We start from the raw sequence: 16641 nt of genomic DNA, 5'->3' as shown, positions 1-16641 counted from the left end.
TAATTAGTTAAAGTAATTAGTCATTATATTATGATCAATTTTAACAAATTATAAAAAATTGATTATTAAATCATTTAAAAATATAGTATTATGCAACGGTATATTCTCCTTTATATAATATAATGATATATGTTTTTAAAATATAATTGATGAGAAATTATCTGATATTAAATAAATTTATCAAATAAAAAAGTTGCATTAGCACGTTTTTGAAAATGAAATTATTAACCAAATTTATTAGTTATAGCGAAGTTTGACATATTGAGAATTGAATACTATAAAGATATATACATATTATTTTATAATATATAAATTGTTTAAAAATGAATTTAGAATTAATATTATCAGTAAATAGATTCTACAAAATTTGTATACTAAAAAAATATATGAATGTATTTTAATTAAATAATTTTTCTTATAAATAAGACAAATTAGTATTCAAGATATTAAAAAAATATATGTGTAAATGAATACATATATATATATTTATATATATATATATATATACACACACACACACACACACACATAAAACTTATAAGTAATAAGAGAATTCACTATGTAACAGTATTGATTTCTTAATTACTCGCAATGTTTTATGTGTATATATATATATATGTGTATATATATATATTGTATTTCTTAATAAAATCATCATTAGCTAATTTTTATTTTAAATTTGTATGAATTTGAACATGAAAGGAGAGATGAATCGTGCATAATACATACAACTTGCTTTGTTCCCTGTAAATGTACTTCGCTAAATAAACGAATCGATGATTTTAACATCGACTCGCGGTAACTGAAATGACCAATGACATTTACAGACTTTGACATTTACTAATAATTTGTTAACATTTGAAGCTCTTATACTATAGTATCTTTTGCGCATATAATATATTACTTCTCTCCTCCTTTTAGACCTACTAAAAAAGAAAATTCTCACTGTAAAAACTGTTATATTCTACTTCGGATATTTAAACATTCCAGACGACACCACAGACACTAGATTAGAAGCAATATAATTTATTTTGATGAAATCGGAGAGACTCTCATAAATAGGCTTTCTTCGTAAAATACTAAACCATGCTTCATTTGAGATTATCATATTTAACATCAACATTCATTTTAATATTTTTCAATAAACTAGTTTACATATTATTTACTGCCAAATGACACAGCTTTTATAGCACATTATGTGCATCAAAAATAATATACAATACATTTTTTTGTTAGCATTATTTATATATTAATTAATGCAACAAAAAGATATTAACAAATGTATGTAAAAAATTTGTTTTTGAATATAATATTAACTATACCAATTACAATCTTATAAAATAAAGATTATGTGCAATAAAGAAAACTTTCATCACGTCTTGTTTGAACACATAATGCACAAAAATTAAGTTAAGTCTCATATTTTGGAATTATGAATAACATAAACAAAAAATAAAAAATATGAAAAGAAAACAATAATATTAAACGTAGAGAATAATTCAATATAAAGAATTGAATATGAATCAATAATTGAATATAAAGAATTGAATATAAAGAAATTAATAATTAAATACTACGAAAATATATCTGATTATAAAAATTATTAAACATTTTCTGAAAAAAAATCTTTAACAGATTTTCTAAGAGTCTATAATCTTTAAAATTTGGTTATGCTTCTAATTCAATTGTAAATGTCATAAGGAATACTGAAATATATAATCAACAGTACTGACATATCAAATAAAAATTTTTATGATCAAACATCAAAGTGCAAATGCAATGCACTTAATGTTAACATAATAAGAAGCGATAGTATCATCACGACTTTCAAACAAGCGGTCCAAATTTACAAGCTTAACAACAACGAACAAGGAGCTTATTCTATAGCTTTGCTCATGAACTCTATAAATCGCTTGCCATATTGTTCTGGATCACAGGTTGATATACCATCAACATTAGCACCATACTTCACCGTTTTAGCTGCCTTTGCTGCCTGTTTACGTACACCATAATGAGTTAACACATCAATTATGGCTAAAAAATAAATTTCCTTAGTAGGTGCACCTGAAAAAAATAAGATTCAAATGTTTAATTTAAGTTCAAAATATTTAGTTAATTTTATTTCTATTAATTCTAAAAATATTAGTTTTTGCTTACCTTCTTTACTAGGAATTGCATAAATATCTAATTCAGGAATTATTGCATCTTCATATTGTAAGCTTGTATCGCGCATTAATGCGGCATGTGGCGATTCAGGAGGAGTTGTCATACCTGCAACGCCACTCCAACCCCATAAACGACTATAAGAATATTAAATATAAATTTTGAAAATAAAATATCTATATAAAATATTTAATATCATAATATTTGAAACATACTCTCCCATTGGACCTCGTGAATCAAGCCCACTTCCCGATTCGCTATCATCTTCTTCTTCATGATTATCCTCTTCTTCCTCTTTCTCAGCACGTTCTCTATTTTCTTGTTCAGCTCGTGCACAATCATGTAGCCCAAGTAATAGAGAATAATCCATTAAATGCAACTTTGTTAAAAACTATAATAATTGATTCCTCAATAAATATAACAGACAAAATATAAATATATAAAATATAAATATAACATATTATATATTACAATTAATTACATATAATAAATAATAAAATAAAAAAAATAAAACTCACATCAACATCAGCACTTAATGTTTCTATAAGTTTAGTTTTTGCTTCTTCACCAATATAAATTTTCATTCCTTCTTTAACAAAATCATTATCTTTATAAGTAGGTAAATCTTTTTCTTTTTCTTTATCAGAAGCTTCACGATCTACAGTTGAACCTTTGAGATCAAATTTTTTATGAGTGGTTAGATGATTTGAAAATACATTTCTTATAGCAACGACGTAATGTTCGACTCCGTCTACTGTCAAACGATACATGCCAAGATATTGAGGTAATAAAGTTTTTCCATGTCTTTCCACAATATACTATAAAAGTAGAATTGTTATATGGAATAATATATAATAATAATATGATAAATATATATAAAATATAATTTCTACATACTGGATGATAATGTTTTAAAAATGAATTCATTCTTTCTACTTCTTCTCCTGTAAGAGTTTTAATAATAAACAATTTATCATAAGACTGATAAAATTTTGCACCACTTTTTCCAGATGAGTCTTCTAATATAGGTTGTGATCTAAAAAAGATAAAAATAATAATAATTTTTTTGTTTCCTATAAATATTGGCCTAGCATAATAACATAATAAATTAATTATTTCTAGCAACCAAAATCTTCTTCTTTTTGTAATTTCATAAAACACTATTAATTTATTTCTGCTGTATATGTTAGCATGCATATATAAAAAAAATAAATAAATAATTATTAAGCATAATAATTAATTAATTCATAATGATATTATACACATAGCATATTATTGTATAATAAAAACAAATAATATTATAAATATTATATTAATCCAATATAATATTATATCCAAGTAAGGATATTAAAAGAAATTCATGCTTTAATTTTGAATAACTTCACAAAATATGTATTGTTTACAAACATTTAATTATGGATATAAATTTACATGAAATAGCATAATACTATACAAGAATGTTGTATACAATTAACTATGTTCCTTTAAAATTTGATTTTTTATATTTAATGAAGATCTCATGAAAACGTGTTAGCCACAAGCAACACGCACAAAATGAAAAATCAAGTCTGGCTAACCTCAGACGCTTTGGTTTAAAACTGTAGGAACGTAGTAATGGTTTACTTAGGACTGGAATTTGTGAAAGAACAGGAGGAGGAGAAAAAGTTATTGAAGGAGTAGTAGCAGAATGTTGAACCAATTTATGAGTCTTCCCATTCTTATCCAAATTCCAATGCCTCTCTGATAGGGAAGGATTAAATGCCCGACATCTAGTATCAAAATTCTTGTATTACAATTTACCATTAACAATATTTGTATATTATATTCAAATGAAAAGTATTTTTTATACATAAAGAAATAAAAGAAATTTACTGTTTCTATATATAAGTATAGAAATTATATACTATTTATATATAATTGCAATATAATATACTAAATATTATATTCTGAAATATGTTAGTCACAATACTAATATGTTACCTGTTAATATATATTTTTTCATTATATTTAAGACTATATTAGAGTTAAAAATATTTTTTCTTTATTTTATTAAAAATTTGATATGATAGATATACTTTTTATGATATTTCAATATAAAAGTGGTCTCAAATACTATGAAAAAATTATGGTTTACTTATCATTTAAATGGATTATCCTCATTTAAAATTGTATTAAATAAAGCCATCTGTAATACTTTATAAATAAATAAATATATTGCATTGCAGAAACAAAAATATTTATCAAATTTTAATAATACATACAAATAATTGATATATGTATCATACTTATAGAAACTTATACATAAAGCTATAGAATACATAGAATAAAACATATCTTTAACATGCAGTGCAACGAAATAAAATTAAAATTTAAAAAGTAAAATCATGTTTTACTTTTTATTTATATAATATATCTTAATTAAATAAATATTGAATTTTATAATGAATATTTTTTAATTATTTTCTAAAATAAATTTAAAACATATTTTTTACAAGAATATTAATTTACTTAAAAAGCAAAGAATATGAAATAGATTATCTTTTACCTTGTCATTGATTCCTTGTAGTCCAAATCATCTATACCAAATCTTTCTCGTAAATTTCTAAATACTAATGGACAATATTCTTTAAACGTAAAATGAGAAGGCATATTTTCCCTAAAACAAAAATATATATACATGAAAAGACTTTCTTAAAAAATATTTATCTTTAATATATAATACATATATAACATTGTATTATATAATATATAATATAATACAAAATTTTATACATCTAACTATTTAATAATTTCCACAAAAAGTTTTATTTATTAAAATATACATATTTATTAAAATACCTTTTAAATTAAGAAATGAAGCTATGAATATCTTTATCGTTAACCACAATCACGAATCATAAAGACCTTCATTGATTCTATTATTAAAAGCAGTGACCAACCTACTAATTCAGTATTTAGTGATATATTTAGAATAGACCAGTTATGCTTGCTTTTACATTTAGATTAATAATTTTATCCTAATATTAGATAAAACATTAACCTTATATCGAACTCATCAATTTCATTTAGATTTGATACTTTTCTTTTAATTCTTATCATTTTGATAATTTTAGATTAAAAAATATCTTGATATAATATCATAAAACTTACTTATTAAAAAAATGATAATCCACTTTTAACTTGCTATAAGCTCTGAAATCGTCTGGTAGGAGTACTACTGGTATGTTAACATGACTAAGCTCATTTATCTGAAATATAAATTTATTAAATATAAGAATTACATAAATATAATTATTTCCTATATAAATTGTTATTGCAAATATGCAATTAAATATTTATTTCAAAATTTACTAAAAAAGATTAAAAATATAAGCATATAAATTCTATTAAAATATTTATTTATATATATATTTGCCAAAATGTTTTAATATTTTATCATGTAATTTTCATAAATTGAAATTATATATTTATATCATAGATGTCATCATCTACACTTATATGGAAATAATTGCATGTCTATTTGTATTACTTTTTATTATATCAAAAAAATAATTAAATTTTAAAAAGTAATAATAATAATTTACTTAAATAATCTTTAATTTTCTATAATAATGAGTATTTCTTATAAATAAAGCATAAATTAATCAGTTAAATTTTTTTCATACAAAATAAACAAGATATAATTATAAAAATCATAATACGATCCAAATATAAATAAAATTATACAATATTTTGCTAAAATATAAATTATATATAATATAAATTGTTTATTATATTTAATTGTTGACAAAAAAAATTTGCCATATTTCTATTTTATAAATCTAAGTTTAAAATTCAAGAATACTTTGCAAATCATAAAAAAAAAATAGTACACCCCACGTTTTCAATGTACGTTTTTAATTTTAACAATTCTCAATCTGAAAAAATGATAAAAGATATAATAATTTAATCAAACAAAATAACATATCGTTTTCTTAAATTTTTAATTATATTCAGGTTCAAAGAGGGAAACAAGAAAATGGCATTTCGATGACGTGCGACGCTGTCACGCAGTTATGTTAGTACTCACCGTATGATTGACACCCCACATAAAAACACTAAGAAGAGGTTCATTTGCACGAAACAGCTTAACCTTTTGATGTTTAACTCGGAAATGTTTCTTTTTGAGCTTGCTAAGCCCACTAGACATTTGTGGTACACTAGACATGTTTCTTGCGTTGGTGCTTGCTACGAATATGTCTAATAACACCCCCGCTATACACTTAATAAAGAGTATAACAAATTTCTTACACTGTCATCATCGCGAAATGTCTCATACAGCGACTCTAACGCGGAAAAGTCGCAAGTTTTATACGATGTTTGCGATAAGGTCCCAAGTGTATCCTACCGCAGTTGATTAGCGACTGAACTCCTTTTAAAAACGGCGTGGACAACCATGTCCTACCTGCAATTTGCAACAGCTATAGAAACTTTGCAGATATAGAAGTTATATTTTGCTATTGCTTGTAATCATGATAAACAAATTATTTAAATTTCTTACGTTAAAAAAAAAATAATGTCGGATTATCGTAAGAAATATTAATCAAATTTTATTGATTCCTAATAAATTTTAAATATACGATTTATTTTTGTAGAGTAATTTATAATTATTTTATAAATTGTAATTTTTTATATCATTATAAAAAATTAGAATTTTTTTAAAAGTAAAATTTATTTTTATAGTTTTTCTTTTAAAATAAATTATTTGTTTTATATTTCTTTATAATTGTAAAAATTAAAAAAAAATTAAATTATACAGTTATATAAGTTTACAATTCAATACAATTCAATTTCTTTTAATTTTTATTTTTTATAATTAATAAAATGTATAAAATTTAAATTTGTTACTTTATTAATTTGTATTTAAAACATAAGATGTTTCAAAATACATTTGTTTTTATATGATTTATAGTGTATATCTAAATTATTTATTAAAATATTTTATATAATTTGTAAAAACACTAAATAAAATTTATTAAAAAAGTTATGCTTTATGCAATTAAATAATCTTATTTTTTGACATTTAAAATATAATTTCGATTTTCTCATAAAAAGTTAATTTATTTTAATTTTTGATAAATAAAATTTTCTGTCGATACAGCCTTAACCAATGATTTATCATAGTAATGTGAATGCGTCATAACGCGTGCATGAAGAAAGCCGCCACTGAAAGTCGTGCTAAAAAACTTATTAAAATACTAAGTTTCACATTCGAATATAAAAATGGAAACAATGTCGAATCCTTATCCAAAAAAAATGCACGACACTTATGAAGATGAGGAAGAGAGAAAACACTTTCAACGTATTGTCTCAGCTTTTAAGTATTACAAGTAAGTATATCATGAAAATTATTTTGTTTGATTGACTCTAATCCTCAAGTCGATGTTTCATTCTTATCTTTATTGCCTGTATTCTTTTGCTTTTTTCATTGAACATAGTACTTGTGATAAGTTTATAAAATGTCTTTCATAATTTTTCAATTATCGTTCAAAATTCTTAATATCATTGCTTAACCTTCAATGATAAGGCATTGTATTATATTTTATTTGCAATTTTATAATTATTTTATGATCATAGAAATTGTTTTAATTTTTTACAATAATGTAATTTCTTAGATAAAATATTATTGTTTAACTTATTTATTGTTGTTCTGCTTAAATAAATTTTAAAATCATGATTGTATAACTTAAAATAAATAGTAAAATTTACAAATATATCAATACTATAAATATTACTTATATAATAGTTTTCTTTTTACAGAAATCATTCACTACTAAGGGTTAAAAAAACAGAATCCTATTTGCTATCACTTCCAGCTCATCATCAAAAATTATTATCAAAATATAGAGAACATTTGCAAGAAGTTAAAAGGTGTATTGAAAATAATGATGAGATAATTAAACTTATCATTAAGGATGTAGCACATATTTTTGAAAATGTGAGCCCAACTACTGCACAGACTGAAAGTGTAAGAAAAGTTCACCTGGTGTGTGGTACATATATTCTGTTGTACAATATATGTTTTTAAAATTATGATTAATTTATTCCATATAACCATATAAAACATAAACAAAATGTTTACATTTATATTATTAAATAATATTTTTTTTTCTTATTGAAAATTGAAATCTTAAAATTATATAGTTTTTTAATTACTAATATAATTTTCATTAAAGGAAAGTTTCTATCTTATACATAAGAATTTTATTATAACATTTATCTTTCTAAAAAGAATATTTGATTTATTTCTCATTCAAGCTTGGATTTTTTTTATCATCTTAACAAGCTTCTTTTTTTATAAAAGTATATTCTATTGTACAAAATATAGGTAGGTCTGATTGCAGACGTTAAATCCTCGTCCAGTAATGGCTGATCAAGAAAAGGTCCAAGCTACAATTAAGCAACTTGTTCGTGATTGGAGTGTGGAAGGTACCGAAGAACGCATGGCATGTTATCAGCCTATTATAGATGAAATTATGAATCAATTTCCTTTAGAATATTGGTATGAACCTCTTAAACTTGAACACATTATGTGTCAATAAAATATTATTAAAATAATTCAGATATTTATAATAGTTACTGTGGTATAGTAAAACATAGTTCAGAAAAGTATGAAATGATAGGTAAATTTCCAGTACACCATCAGATGTGCAAATTCTAGTACCTGGAGCGGGTTTAGGAAGATTGGCATATGAAATTGCAAGACGTGGATATACTTGTCAAGGAAATGAATTTTCTCTTTTCATGCTCTTTGCTTCTCATTTTGTATTAAATAAGTAAGTAAATGTAAAAATTGTATTCTTTTTGAAATGATTTTTATTAATAATATTTAATACTTTTTAAAGATGTAGAGGAGTAAATTCATATCAAGTACATCCATGGGTACATCAATATATGAATAATTTAAAACCAGAACATCAAACCCAAGCTGTATTTTTCCCAGATGTAAATCCTAGCGATCTTCCAGAAAATGCACAATTTTCTATGGCAGCTGGAGATTTTCTTGAAGTAAATATTGTAATATATTAAAAGATAAAAAAATTTTTTTTTAAATTTTTATTTTATATTATATATTTTAGGTTTATACAGAAAATAATCATTGGGATTGCGTTGCTACATGTTTTTTTATAGATTGTGCAAATAATGTTGTACAATTTATTGAAACTATATATAAAATTTTAAAACCAGGAGGAATATGGATAAATCTTGGTCCATTATTATATCATTTTAGTGATATGCCAATGGAAGATTCAATAGAACCAAGTTATGATGTTGTTCGCGATGTAATTCAAGGTTTTGGATTTCAATTAGAGGTATGAATTTTGTAAAAGAATATTAACTATTAAAAAATTAACCAAATTCCACAATTTACAATATTTTTAGAAAGAAGAAACACGTGTGAAAACTCGATATGCACAGAACATTAATAGCATGTTGCAGTGTGAATATAATAGCGTATATTTCGTTTGTCGAAAACCTAAAAGACATATAGATAATATGAGTCATAGAAATGGCACTGAAAGTAATGGTATGCAAGAACAAGAAAATTAATTAATGACGATTTTCTGTATTTTATATATAAAAGAAATTGATGTAATTGTAAATGAATTATATAATAGGTTCATTACTACTAATATAAAGCAAAGCTGTTATACTCTATAAATCAAGTCAATATTAGGTAATTTGAATCTAGAAAAGATAACAAAAATCTTTAAATATTGTTAAATAAATGTTGAACTACTATTTTTTTATCAAGAATTTTATTTCGCTATAACTGCTAAATATAATTGTTCTGTTATTAATAAATTGGATAATAAAATGTAGCTATTTTTTTAAATATCGACAGAAGTTTGTTCAAGTTCAAAATGATAACTCTACTTTAATACTAATAACAGTTTTGCAATTTTTCTTTGAGTTTAGGTATGTGATTTAGCATATCATTAATGTTTATTGTTTGAAATATTTACCAAATATCGTGATGATATGAAATAAAAGTCAATTTGGTTGCATGTGCATTATATGCAATATCCTTTTCAATTGATTTAAAAACAAATTTCATTTATTGTTAAATTTATGTTATAAACCGATTGTCTTTTCTAATTCTGTGAGTTAAATTAATATTATAAAGAAAGTGCAATTCTAGAATTCTAGTGTTTGTTATTTCTTCTATTCTTTCAGAAATATGTAATATCGAAGTCGCACAAATATTGCTCTTTTGTAATATAATTTATATATTATGTTATCATGAAATAAGAATTCAGTAATATTGTGCAACAAAAATTTATCTTACAACGCAAAATACATACAGGCTAAAATTATCATAAAATAAAATAGGTCTAATAATGTAAGAATATAATTTTTATTAGAAAAATATATTTTTAAAAAGATTAATAGATTTGTTTTTAAAAAAATAACTTTATTTTAAAATATACAGAATAAGATTGAATGGTACAACTAAATAAAGGATAATTTTTCATATAAAGAAGAGAGATTTTTCATATAATAATTTTTCATATAAGAATAAGTTGAAAAAGAGGAATAATATCTTTTCATTTGAGACTTTGTTTTGAAAAATTATTAAATGTAAAAGTTTTTAGTTAATTCCTGAATGAATATAAAAGATTATTATAATAAGATTATTTTACATGTGAAAATAAAAAATAAATATAATGTGATATTTTTCAAATAATTTTCGAGAAAATTAAATTTAAAAATTCATTGAATACATAATTATTTTTGTTCAATTTCATTTTTTTTTTCGAAAAAAAAATTTTATGATTTTTATTTATTCTTATAAATTTAATCAATTCTTTCATATCTATTCAAGAATTTGTAAAATTCTTTTTATTTAACAATTTTTTTTCTCAATTTTCTTGAAAAAAAAAAATAAAATATTTTTTCTTTTTTGATTTATTTTTGCACTTAGAATTATTTTTATTCAAATGTATTTGATCCTTCAATCTCACTTTGTATATGTGTGTATATATATATATATATATATAAATAATAACTAAATATTCCAATATCTTTTCTTACAAACTTTTATTAAGATATTGTACAAATAATGATGCAATTTGATTAATTTCACTTTGTTGCATTTTACTATAAATTAAAAATTGTCTTCGTAGTCTCATAAGTTGTATTGCAGTACATGGATTATGTACTATCAAGTTATATTTTGGTATTTTAAATTCACTTTCAATACCTAATTGTTTAGATGATAATATTGCCTTTATCAAAAAAGAAAATATCAATTTATAATTAATCATAATAATGTCATTTATGGTATTTCATTTTTTATAATATTTACAAATTTTATTATAATTATTAATAAAATGTTATTAAACAACTTACGTTAACTACTTCTTGAGTAATTATATCCAATTCATATAAATAATTAGTAGATGATAATGGTGGCTAAAATAAACAAATTGAAAATTATATTAATCAATTATATTATCAATTCATTATATATATTAATACTAACACATTGTGTACTTAAATTAGGTTTTGGTGCTTTTACTTCATATAGTGATTTATAAATATCATCAAATTTTAGTTCATCTTCTGGTGATATATTAAATAATGGTATATCCCAACGATTTTTATTATCTGGTGCTTCATATCTATATATTATAAATCTCTAATTATATTTTGTTAATACAGTAATCCATGATATTTTTTTATTACCTCATTACAAGTGCATCAAAAATATCTCTGTTATATTGTTCATATTCTGGTCTCTTTATATTCCACAACCAAGCATGTTCAACTGGTATATTACAAAATATTGTACACTGAGGAGTTTTGTATAATTTTGTCATACAATAGATCTCGTAACGATATCCTTTAATATAATTACTAGCATCAATAATTAATATATCATTTATATTTAATAATCGTTGTATTGATGACTTTATATCGCTTCTCACTCTTTTTTCGTTTTTTGAATCTACGGTAAAATAGCAATAAATTGATGATGAATGAATTTTTTTTTTAATATAAAAACATTAAAATAAATTTAAATCTAACCAGCAAAAAATTTATTTCGATCAAAACCTGTTTTAGTCACAACATCAATTTCATTTATAATTTCTACCTTTTTTTTTGCTTCATTTATAAAATATTCTTTCAATTCGCAAGTTCTTGTTGTTTTACCACTACATGGTATACCAGTCATAAGTATAACTGGCATTGTAAAAAGTTAATTCAAATTTAAAAAATTAATATAAACACTTTAACCTATTATGATTTATGAGTACAGCCATCTTTAAATGCTTTAGATATATGCTTAAGATACATTTACATAACGCTTTTCTAAAAATAAAAAAAAATTAAATAATTATATAAATTTTTGATAAAACAAAATATAGAACATATATAGAACAAAATAAAGAAAATATATAACAAGAAAAAAATAGAAAAACAATAATTTATAGTATTATCATAGTATTATAGACAATTAAAATCGGCTTATATAACCCTTATGTTAGATTACCTGAATTACACACTGCATTTAAGGTTGCAGAAAATTTGGAGCAATTAATTTTTTTAAAAATAACAATAAATAAAATATTCAACTAATATAATTCTATTCTTTTTATTTAAATTTGTATTATATAAAATCTCATGATGATCTTTTAAAAAGAGTAAAAAGGAGAGAAAAAAATTATATTACAATTAGATTTTAAGTTTTTAAATAATAATTTTAAATAATAAAAAATTACCTTTATCATTTATCATTTATCAGAAATTTATTTATTTATCTTGGCATTATTCATAGAGATGTTTCAAATATATATATATATATATATATATATACACACGTTTATTGTACAAGAATCTTCAGCAACAAGTTTTAGCTCTATCTTTCTTTAGACTTCGAGTGCGACTTTTTCTTTTCCTTCGAGTATAAAAGTACCGTATTGTAATCGAGTGAAAGCTATCTATCAGGACAATAACTCGACATTCGTGTAGCGGTTCTCAATAATGAAGACATATAAATTTTTATCTCTATTCGCAATTTTTTTCTTCAGTGATAATGGTACTTTAGGTAAGTATATATAATAGTTCAAATAAGTTAAATGATATTTATATTTATTATTTATATATATTTATATATAAAATTTCTAGTATTTATTACATTATATGATGATTTTTCTATATTGAAAAAAAAAATAAATATTGAATACTGAATACTAAATATTGAATACTAAAAATGATTATATATATATTTAAAATCTACTTATATTTCAATCAAAATAATATTTATTCAGAAAAAATAATCTCTTTATTTTTTACGATAAAAACTTAGAAAAAATTATTTATAAAATTTTGTTTGTATGGAATATACTTGTATTGTTTAATTAGAATAAAATATGAATAAAAATTAATAACAAAATATATATTATAAAAACAATAAAAATAAAAATAATCCAATTAACAAATAGCATATTATTTGATGAAATACTATATAACAAAAAGAAATGTATAGAATATATTTGACATTTCATTTGATACTTATGCAATGCAAAGTGTCTGACATTTCGACATAATCTTTGTTTAACTTTGTTTTTTAAAAAAATAAATAAAAATAAGTTCTCTTATCGAAATATTACAATTTAATTTGAATATATAATTCCATATTTTTTTTTCCATATTGAATAAATAATAATATATATTATATATTTATTATATAAATATATGTTTTCATGTTTTCATATCTTATTGACTTATTGAAAAATTTTAATAATGCAAAGAATATTATGATATAAAATTATTTTATTGTAATATAAAAATGAATCATCTGTGAAAAAATGAATAATTTTATATATTAATATTTTTAAATTATGAAACTATATTTTAAAATTATATACTTTTTTTACTAAGCTTTATTAAGGTCTAAGCATAACAAGGTTGTAACTTGTTATGTTGCTTCCTGGGCCATTTACAGAAATCATAATGGAATGTTTGAAATTTCTGATATCAATCCAGAACTTTGTACGCATATTATATATGCATTCGCCGGATTAAATAATGAATCGTGGACTATTAAGAGTCTTGATCCTCATTTGGATATCGAAAGAGGTATAGGAGTAGAAGTACATAAAAATAAATTAAAATAATTTATATGAATGATATCGTCATTCATTATTTTAGATAATTATAAAAATATGATCCAACTTCATAAAAAAAATCCTAACTTGAAAATCCTTCTTGCAATCGGAGGATGGAACGAAGGTAGTCAAAGCTATTCTGTACTCGCTTCATCTCCCGATCATAGAAGTAAATTTATTGACAGCGTAGTGAAATTCCTTGGGTATAGAATCAAATATTAAGATAATTTATTTTTTTACAGATTTGTTTATTCAATAATTTATATTTTACAGTGAATATCGTTTCAATGGATTCGATCTTGATTGGGAATATCCAGGATCACGGGGGGGTATGCCTGCGGATAAACAAAATTTTGTTTCTCTTCTCAAAGTATATATGTATAAAGAATATAAAAAAAAAGATATATTTTTTATATATCGTTTGAAATTAGATAATTAAAAGAAATTAAAAATTTATTACATTTTCTTAAAGAAATATAATTTTTTAACAGGAATTAAAAGAAGCATTCAAAAAATCGAATTATCTATTAACAGCAGCTTTAAGTTCTAATAAAGCAACTATCGATATGGCGTATGATATTCCCGAAATTTCAAAATATCTTGATTACATTCATGTAATGGCTTATGATTATCATGGTACATGGAATAGAAAAGTACTTCCAAATGCACCATTAAAAAGCGAAGACGGTCAAAGTGTGGTAATGCATTTAGATAAAATATAATGAGATATATTATAAAATATTATAAAATATGTGTGTATATATATATATAATGAAATATAATATTAAATAAAATAAATAAATATATATATATATATATAATGAAATATAATATTAAATAAAATATAATAAATATCATAAACAGAATTCATAAATGGAATAAAGTTTTTGTTTAGGTGGATACACTTATGTATTTGTTAAGTAAAGGTGCACCATCAAATAAAATAGTATTAGGATTGCCAATGTATGGGAGAACTTTTATTTTGGCTAACAAAATGAATTCTTCTAAAGAAAGTCCTATTGGTCAAACAAGTATATTAGATGGATTCAAGGGACCTTATACTGGTGAAAATGGTTTCATGGGATATAATGAAGTATGTTTTATTTTTGTTGATTTTAAGTTATCAGATTTAAATTGAATTTCAGTTATATCTATTGATTTGATTTCATTAATAAAATTCTATTATACATATATATTATATTTTAATATACATATTTACATATACAATTTATATATATATAATATTTTTTCAGATTTGTGAAGAACTAATAACTAATGTACAGAAGTGGATAACTGGGTGGGATGATAATAGTAACACACCTTACGTAATCAATGATGACCACGTTATTATGTTTGATAATCCGAAAAGTTTAAAAGCAAAGGTTGATTAATATCTATCACAAATAATGATAATATTAATTAAAAATATAATGATAATATTAATTTAATAAATATTTTATAGTTTTACTACTCTATTTTTTCAATATTTCTAGGTTGAATACGCGATGAGTTTAAATTTGTCCGGTGTAATGATTTGGAGTATCGATACTGATGATTTTAGTGGAAAATGTGCATCTCTCAATAACTCTCTAGATCTAAGAGAAAAAAAATATCCTTTATTAAGATCAATTAACATGGTTTTGTCTCAAATTGATTATTATGACTTAAGTGATGATAATGATGGTGATAATGATAAAAATAATAAAAACAACAATAACACATCTTCTGTAATGAGATTTTCAAATAATTTGATTTTAATAATATTATTTTTTTTGTATTTCATTTAAAATGAATTCATAATGAATAAAAAGATAATATCAAAAATTTCGTAAAAATTAAATATATTTCAGAACAATTTTTTTATCAATAAATTCAAAAATGTTTTTAAAACTATCTTTCCATTTGCATCTTTATTAAATATAATAATAAATATGATTCACAAAATATTTAGTATTTATAATAATCATATGTTAATATAATTTATAATTTATATTATTCTTATATGTAGAAATAAATTTTCTATTTCAAATAAATATATATAAAATATATTTAAATTTAAATTTTCTTTGAGAAATAGTTTTTTTTCGAAAAAGTAATATAAAATAATTTATAATATAATTTACTTTATTTTTTTAAATATAATTTATTACATAATTCATATTTTTCATTATGTCAGGAATTTATTTATTTTATAAGAATATTTAAATATTTAAATAATAATAATTTTTAAATTTTTGAATATGATTATGTAAAGATTATATTATATATATATTATATATATTAATTTTTTTATATAATTTATTTTTATACAATTTATATTTTT

General features: G+C 21.9%; 4 protein-coding genes across 9 annotated transcripts; 2 read left to right on the top strand and 2 right to left on the bottom strand.

Moving 5' to 3' along the window:
• Window positions 1-1599: 1599 nt before the first annotated feature.
• Window positions 1600-6706, bottom strand: LOC122710972 (phosphatidylinositol 5-phosphate 4-kinase type-2 alpha). Of its 2 annotated transcripts, XM_043929261.1 has the most exons (9): window positions 6233-6706; window positions 5314-5411; window positions 4709-4819; window positions 3741-3932; window positions 3061-3199; window positions 2682-2981; window positions 2379-2554; window positions 2158-2300; window positions 1600-2064 (listed from the first exon to the last, which is right to left on the bottom strand). In XM_043929261.1, the coding sequence occupies exons 1-9, from the start codon at window positions 6368-6370 to the stop codon at window positions 1877-1879; spliced, it is 1485 nt and encodes a 494-aa protein (XP_043785196.1). In that variant the 5' UTR covers window positions 6371-6706; the 3' UTR covers window positions 1600-1876. The 2 variants fall into 2 exon arrangements, with proteins under 2 accessions (XP_043785196.1, XP_043785197.1); XM_043929262.1 differs by lacking the exon at window positions 3741-3932 and having other exon boundaries at window positions 1601-2064; window positions 6233-6702.
• LOC122710973 (carnosine N-methyltransferase) lies at window positions 6168-10493 on the top strand. 5 transcript variants are annotated; one of them, XR_006346035.1, is made up of 9 exons: window positions 6176-6220; window positions 7304-7532; window positions 7963-8188; window positions 8547-8704; window positions 8838-8978; window positions 9048-9210; window positions 9282-9515; window positions 9586-10306; window positions 10381-10487. XR_006346035.1 is itself a non-coding variant. In XM_043929267.1 (8 exons), exons 2-8 carry the CDS (start codon window positions 7426-7428, stop codon window positions 10426-10428), a joined length of 1077 nt encoding a protein of 358 aa, XP_043785202.1. In that variant the 5' UTR covers window positions 6168-6220; window positions 7304-7425; the 3' UTR covers window positions 10429-10493. The 5 variants fall into 5 exon arrangements, 4 of the variants coding, with proteins under 4 accessions (XP_043785202.1, XP_043785201.1, XP_043785200.1 ...); XM_043929267.1 differs by lacking the exon at window positions 9586-10306 and having other exon boundaries at window positions 6168-6220; window positions 10381-10493; XM_043929266.1 differs by lacking the exon at window positions 10381-10487 and having other exon boundaries at window positions 6171-6220; window positions 7963-8140; window positions 9586-10371.
• Window positions 10494-11225: 732 nt separating this feature from the next.
• Window positions 11226-12813, bottom strand: LOC122711361 (protein KTI12 homolog). Its single transcript, XM_043930085.1, has 6 exons — window positions 12701-12813; window positions 12235-12519; window positions 11893-12154; window positions 11690-11828; window positions 11557-11619; window positions 11226-11432 (listed from the first exon to the last, which is right to left on the bottom strand). The coding sequence occupies exons 2-6, from the start codon at window positions 12395-12397 to the stop codon at window positions 11235-11237; spliced, it is 825 nt and encodes a 274-aa protein (XP_043786020.1). The 5' UTR covers window positions 12398-12519; window positions 12701-12813; the 3' UTR covers window positions 11226-11234.
• Window positions 12396-16135, top strand: LOC122711359 (probable chitinase 2). Its single transcript, XM_043930083.1, has 9 exons — window positions 12396-12723; window positions 13081-13255; window positions 14092-14289; window positions 14362-14521; window positions 14592-14688; window positions 14810-15016; window positions 15214-15411; window positions 15572-15700; window positions 15812-16135. Exons 2-9 carry the CDS (start codon window positions 13192-13194, stop codon window positions 16103-16105), a joined length of 1347 nt encoding a protein of 448 aa, XP_043786018.1. The 5' UTR covers window positions 12396-12723; window positions 13081-13191; the 3' UTR covers window positions 16106-16135.
• The last annotated feature ends 506 nt before the right edge of the window (window positions 16136-16641 follow it).

Source organism: Apis laboriosa, unplaced genomic scaffold (genome assembly GCF_014066325.1).
Source record: "Apis laboriosa isolate Shangri-la unplaced genomic scaffold, ASM1406632v1 scaffold16_cov148, whole genome shotgun sequence".
Lineage (NCBI taxonomy): Eukaryota > Metazoa > Arthropoda > Insecta > Hymenoptera > Apidae > Apis > Apis laboriosa.
Note: the sequence above shows the minus strand (reverse complement) of the source record. Positions and strands in the feature narration are given on the sequence as shown.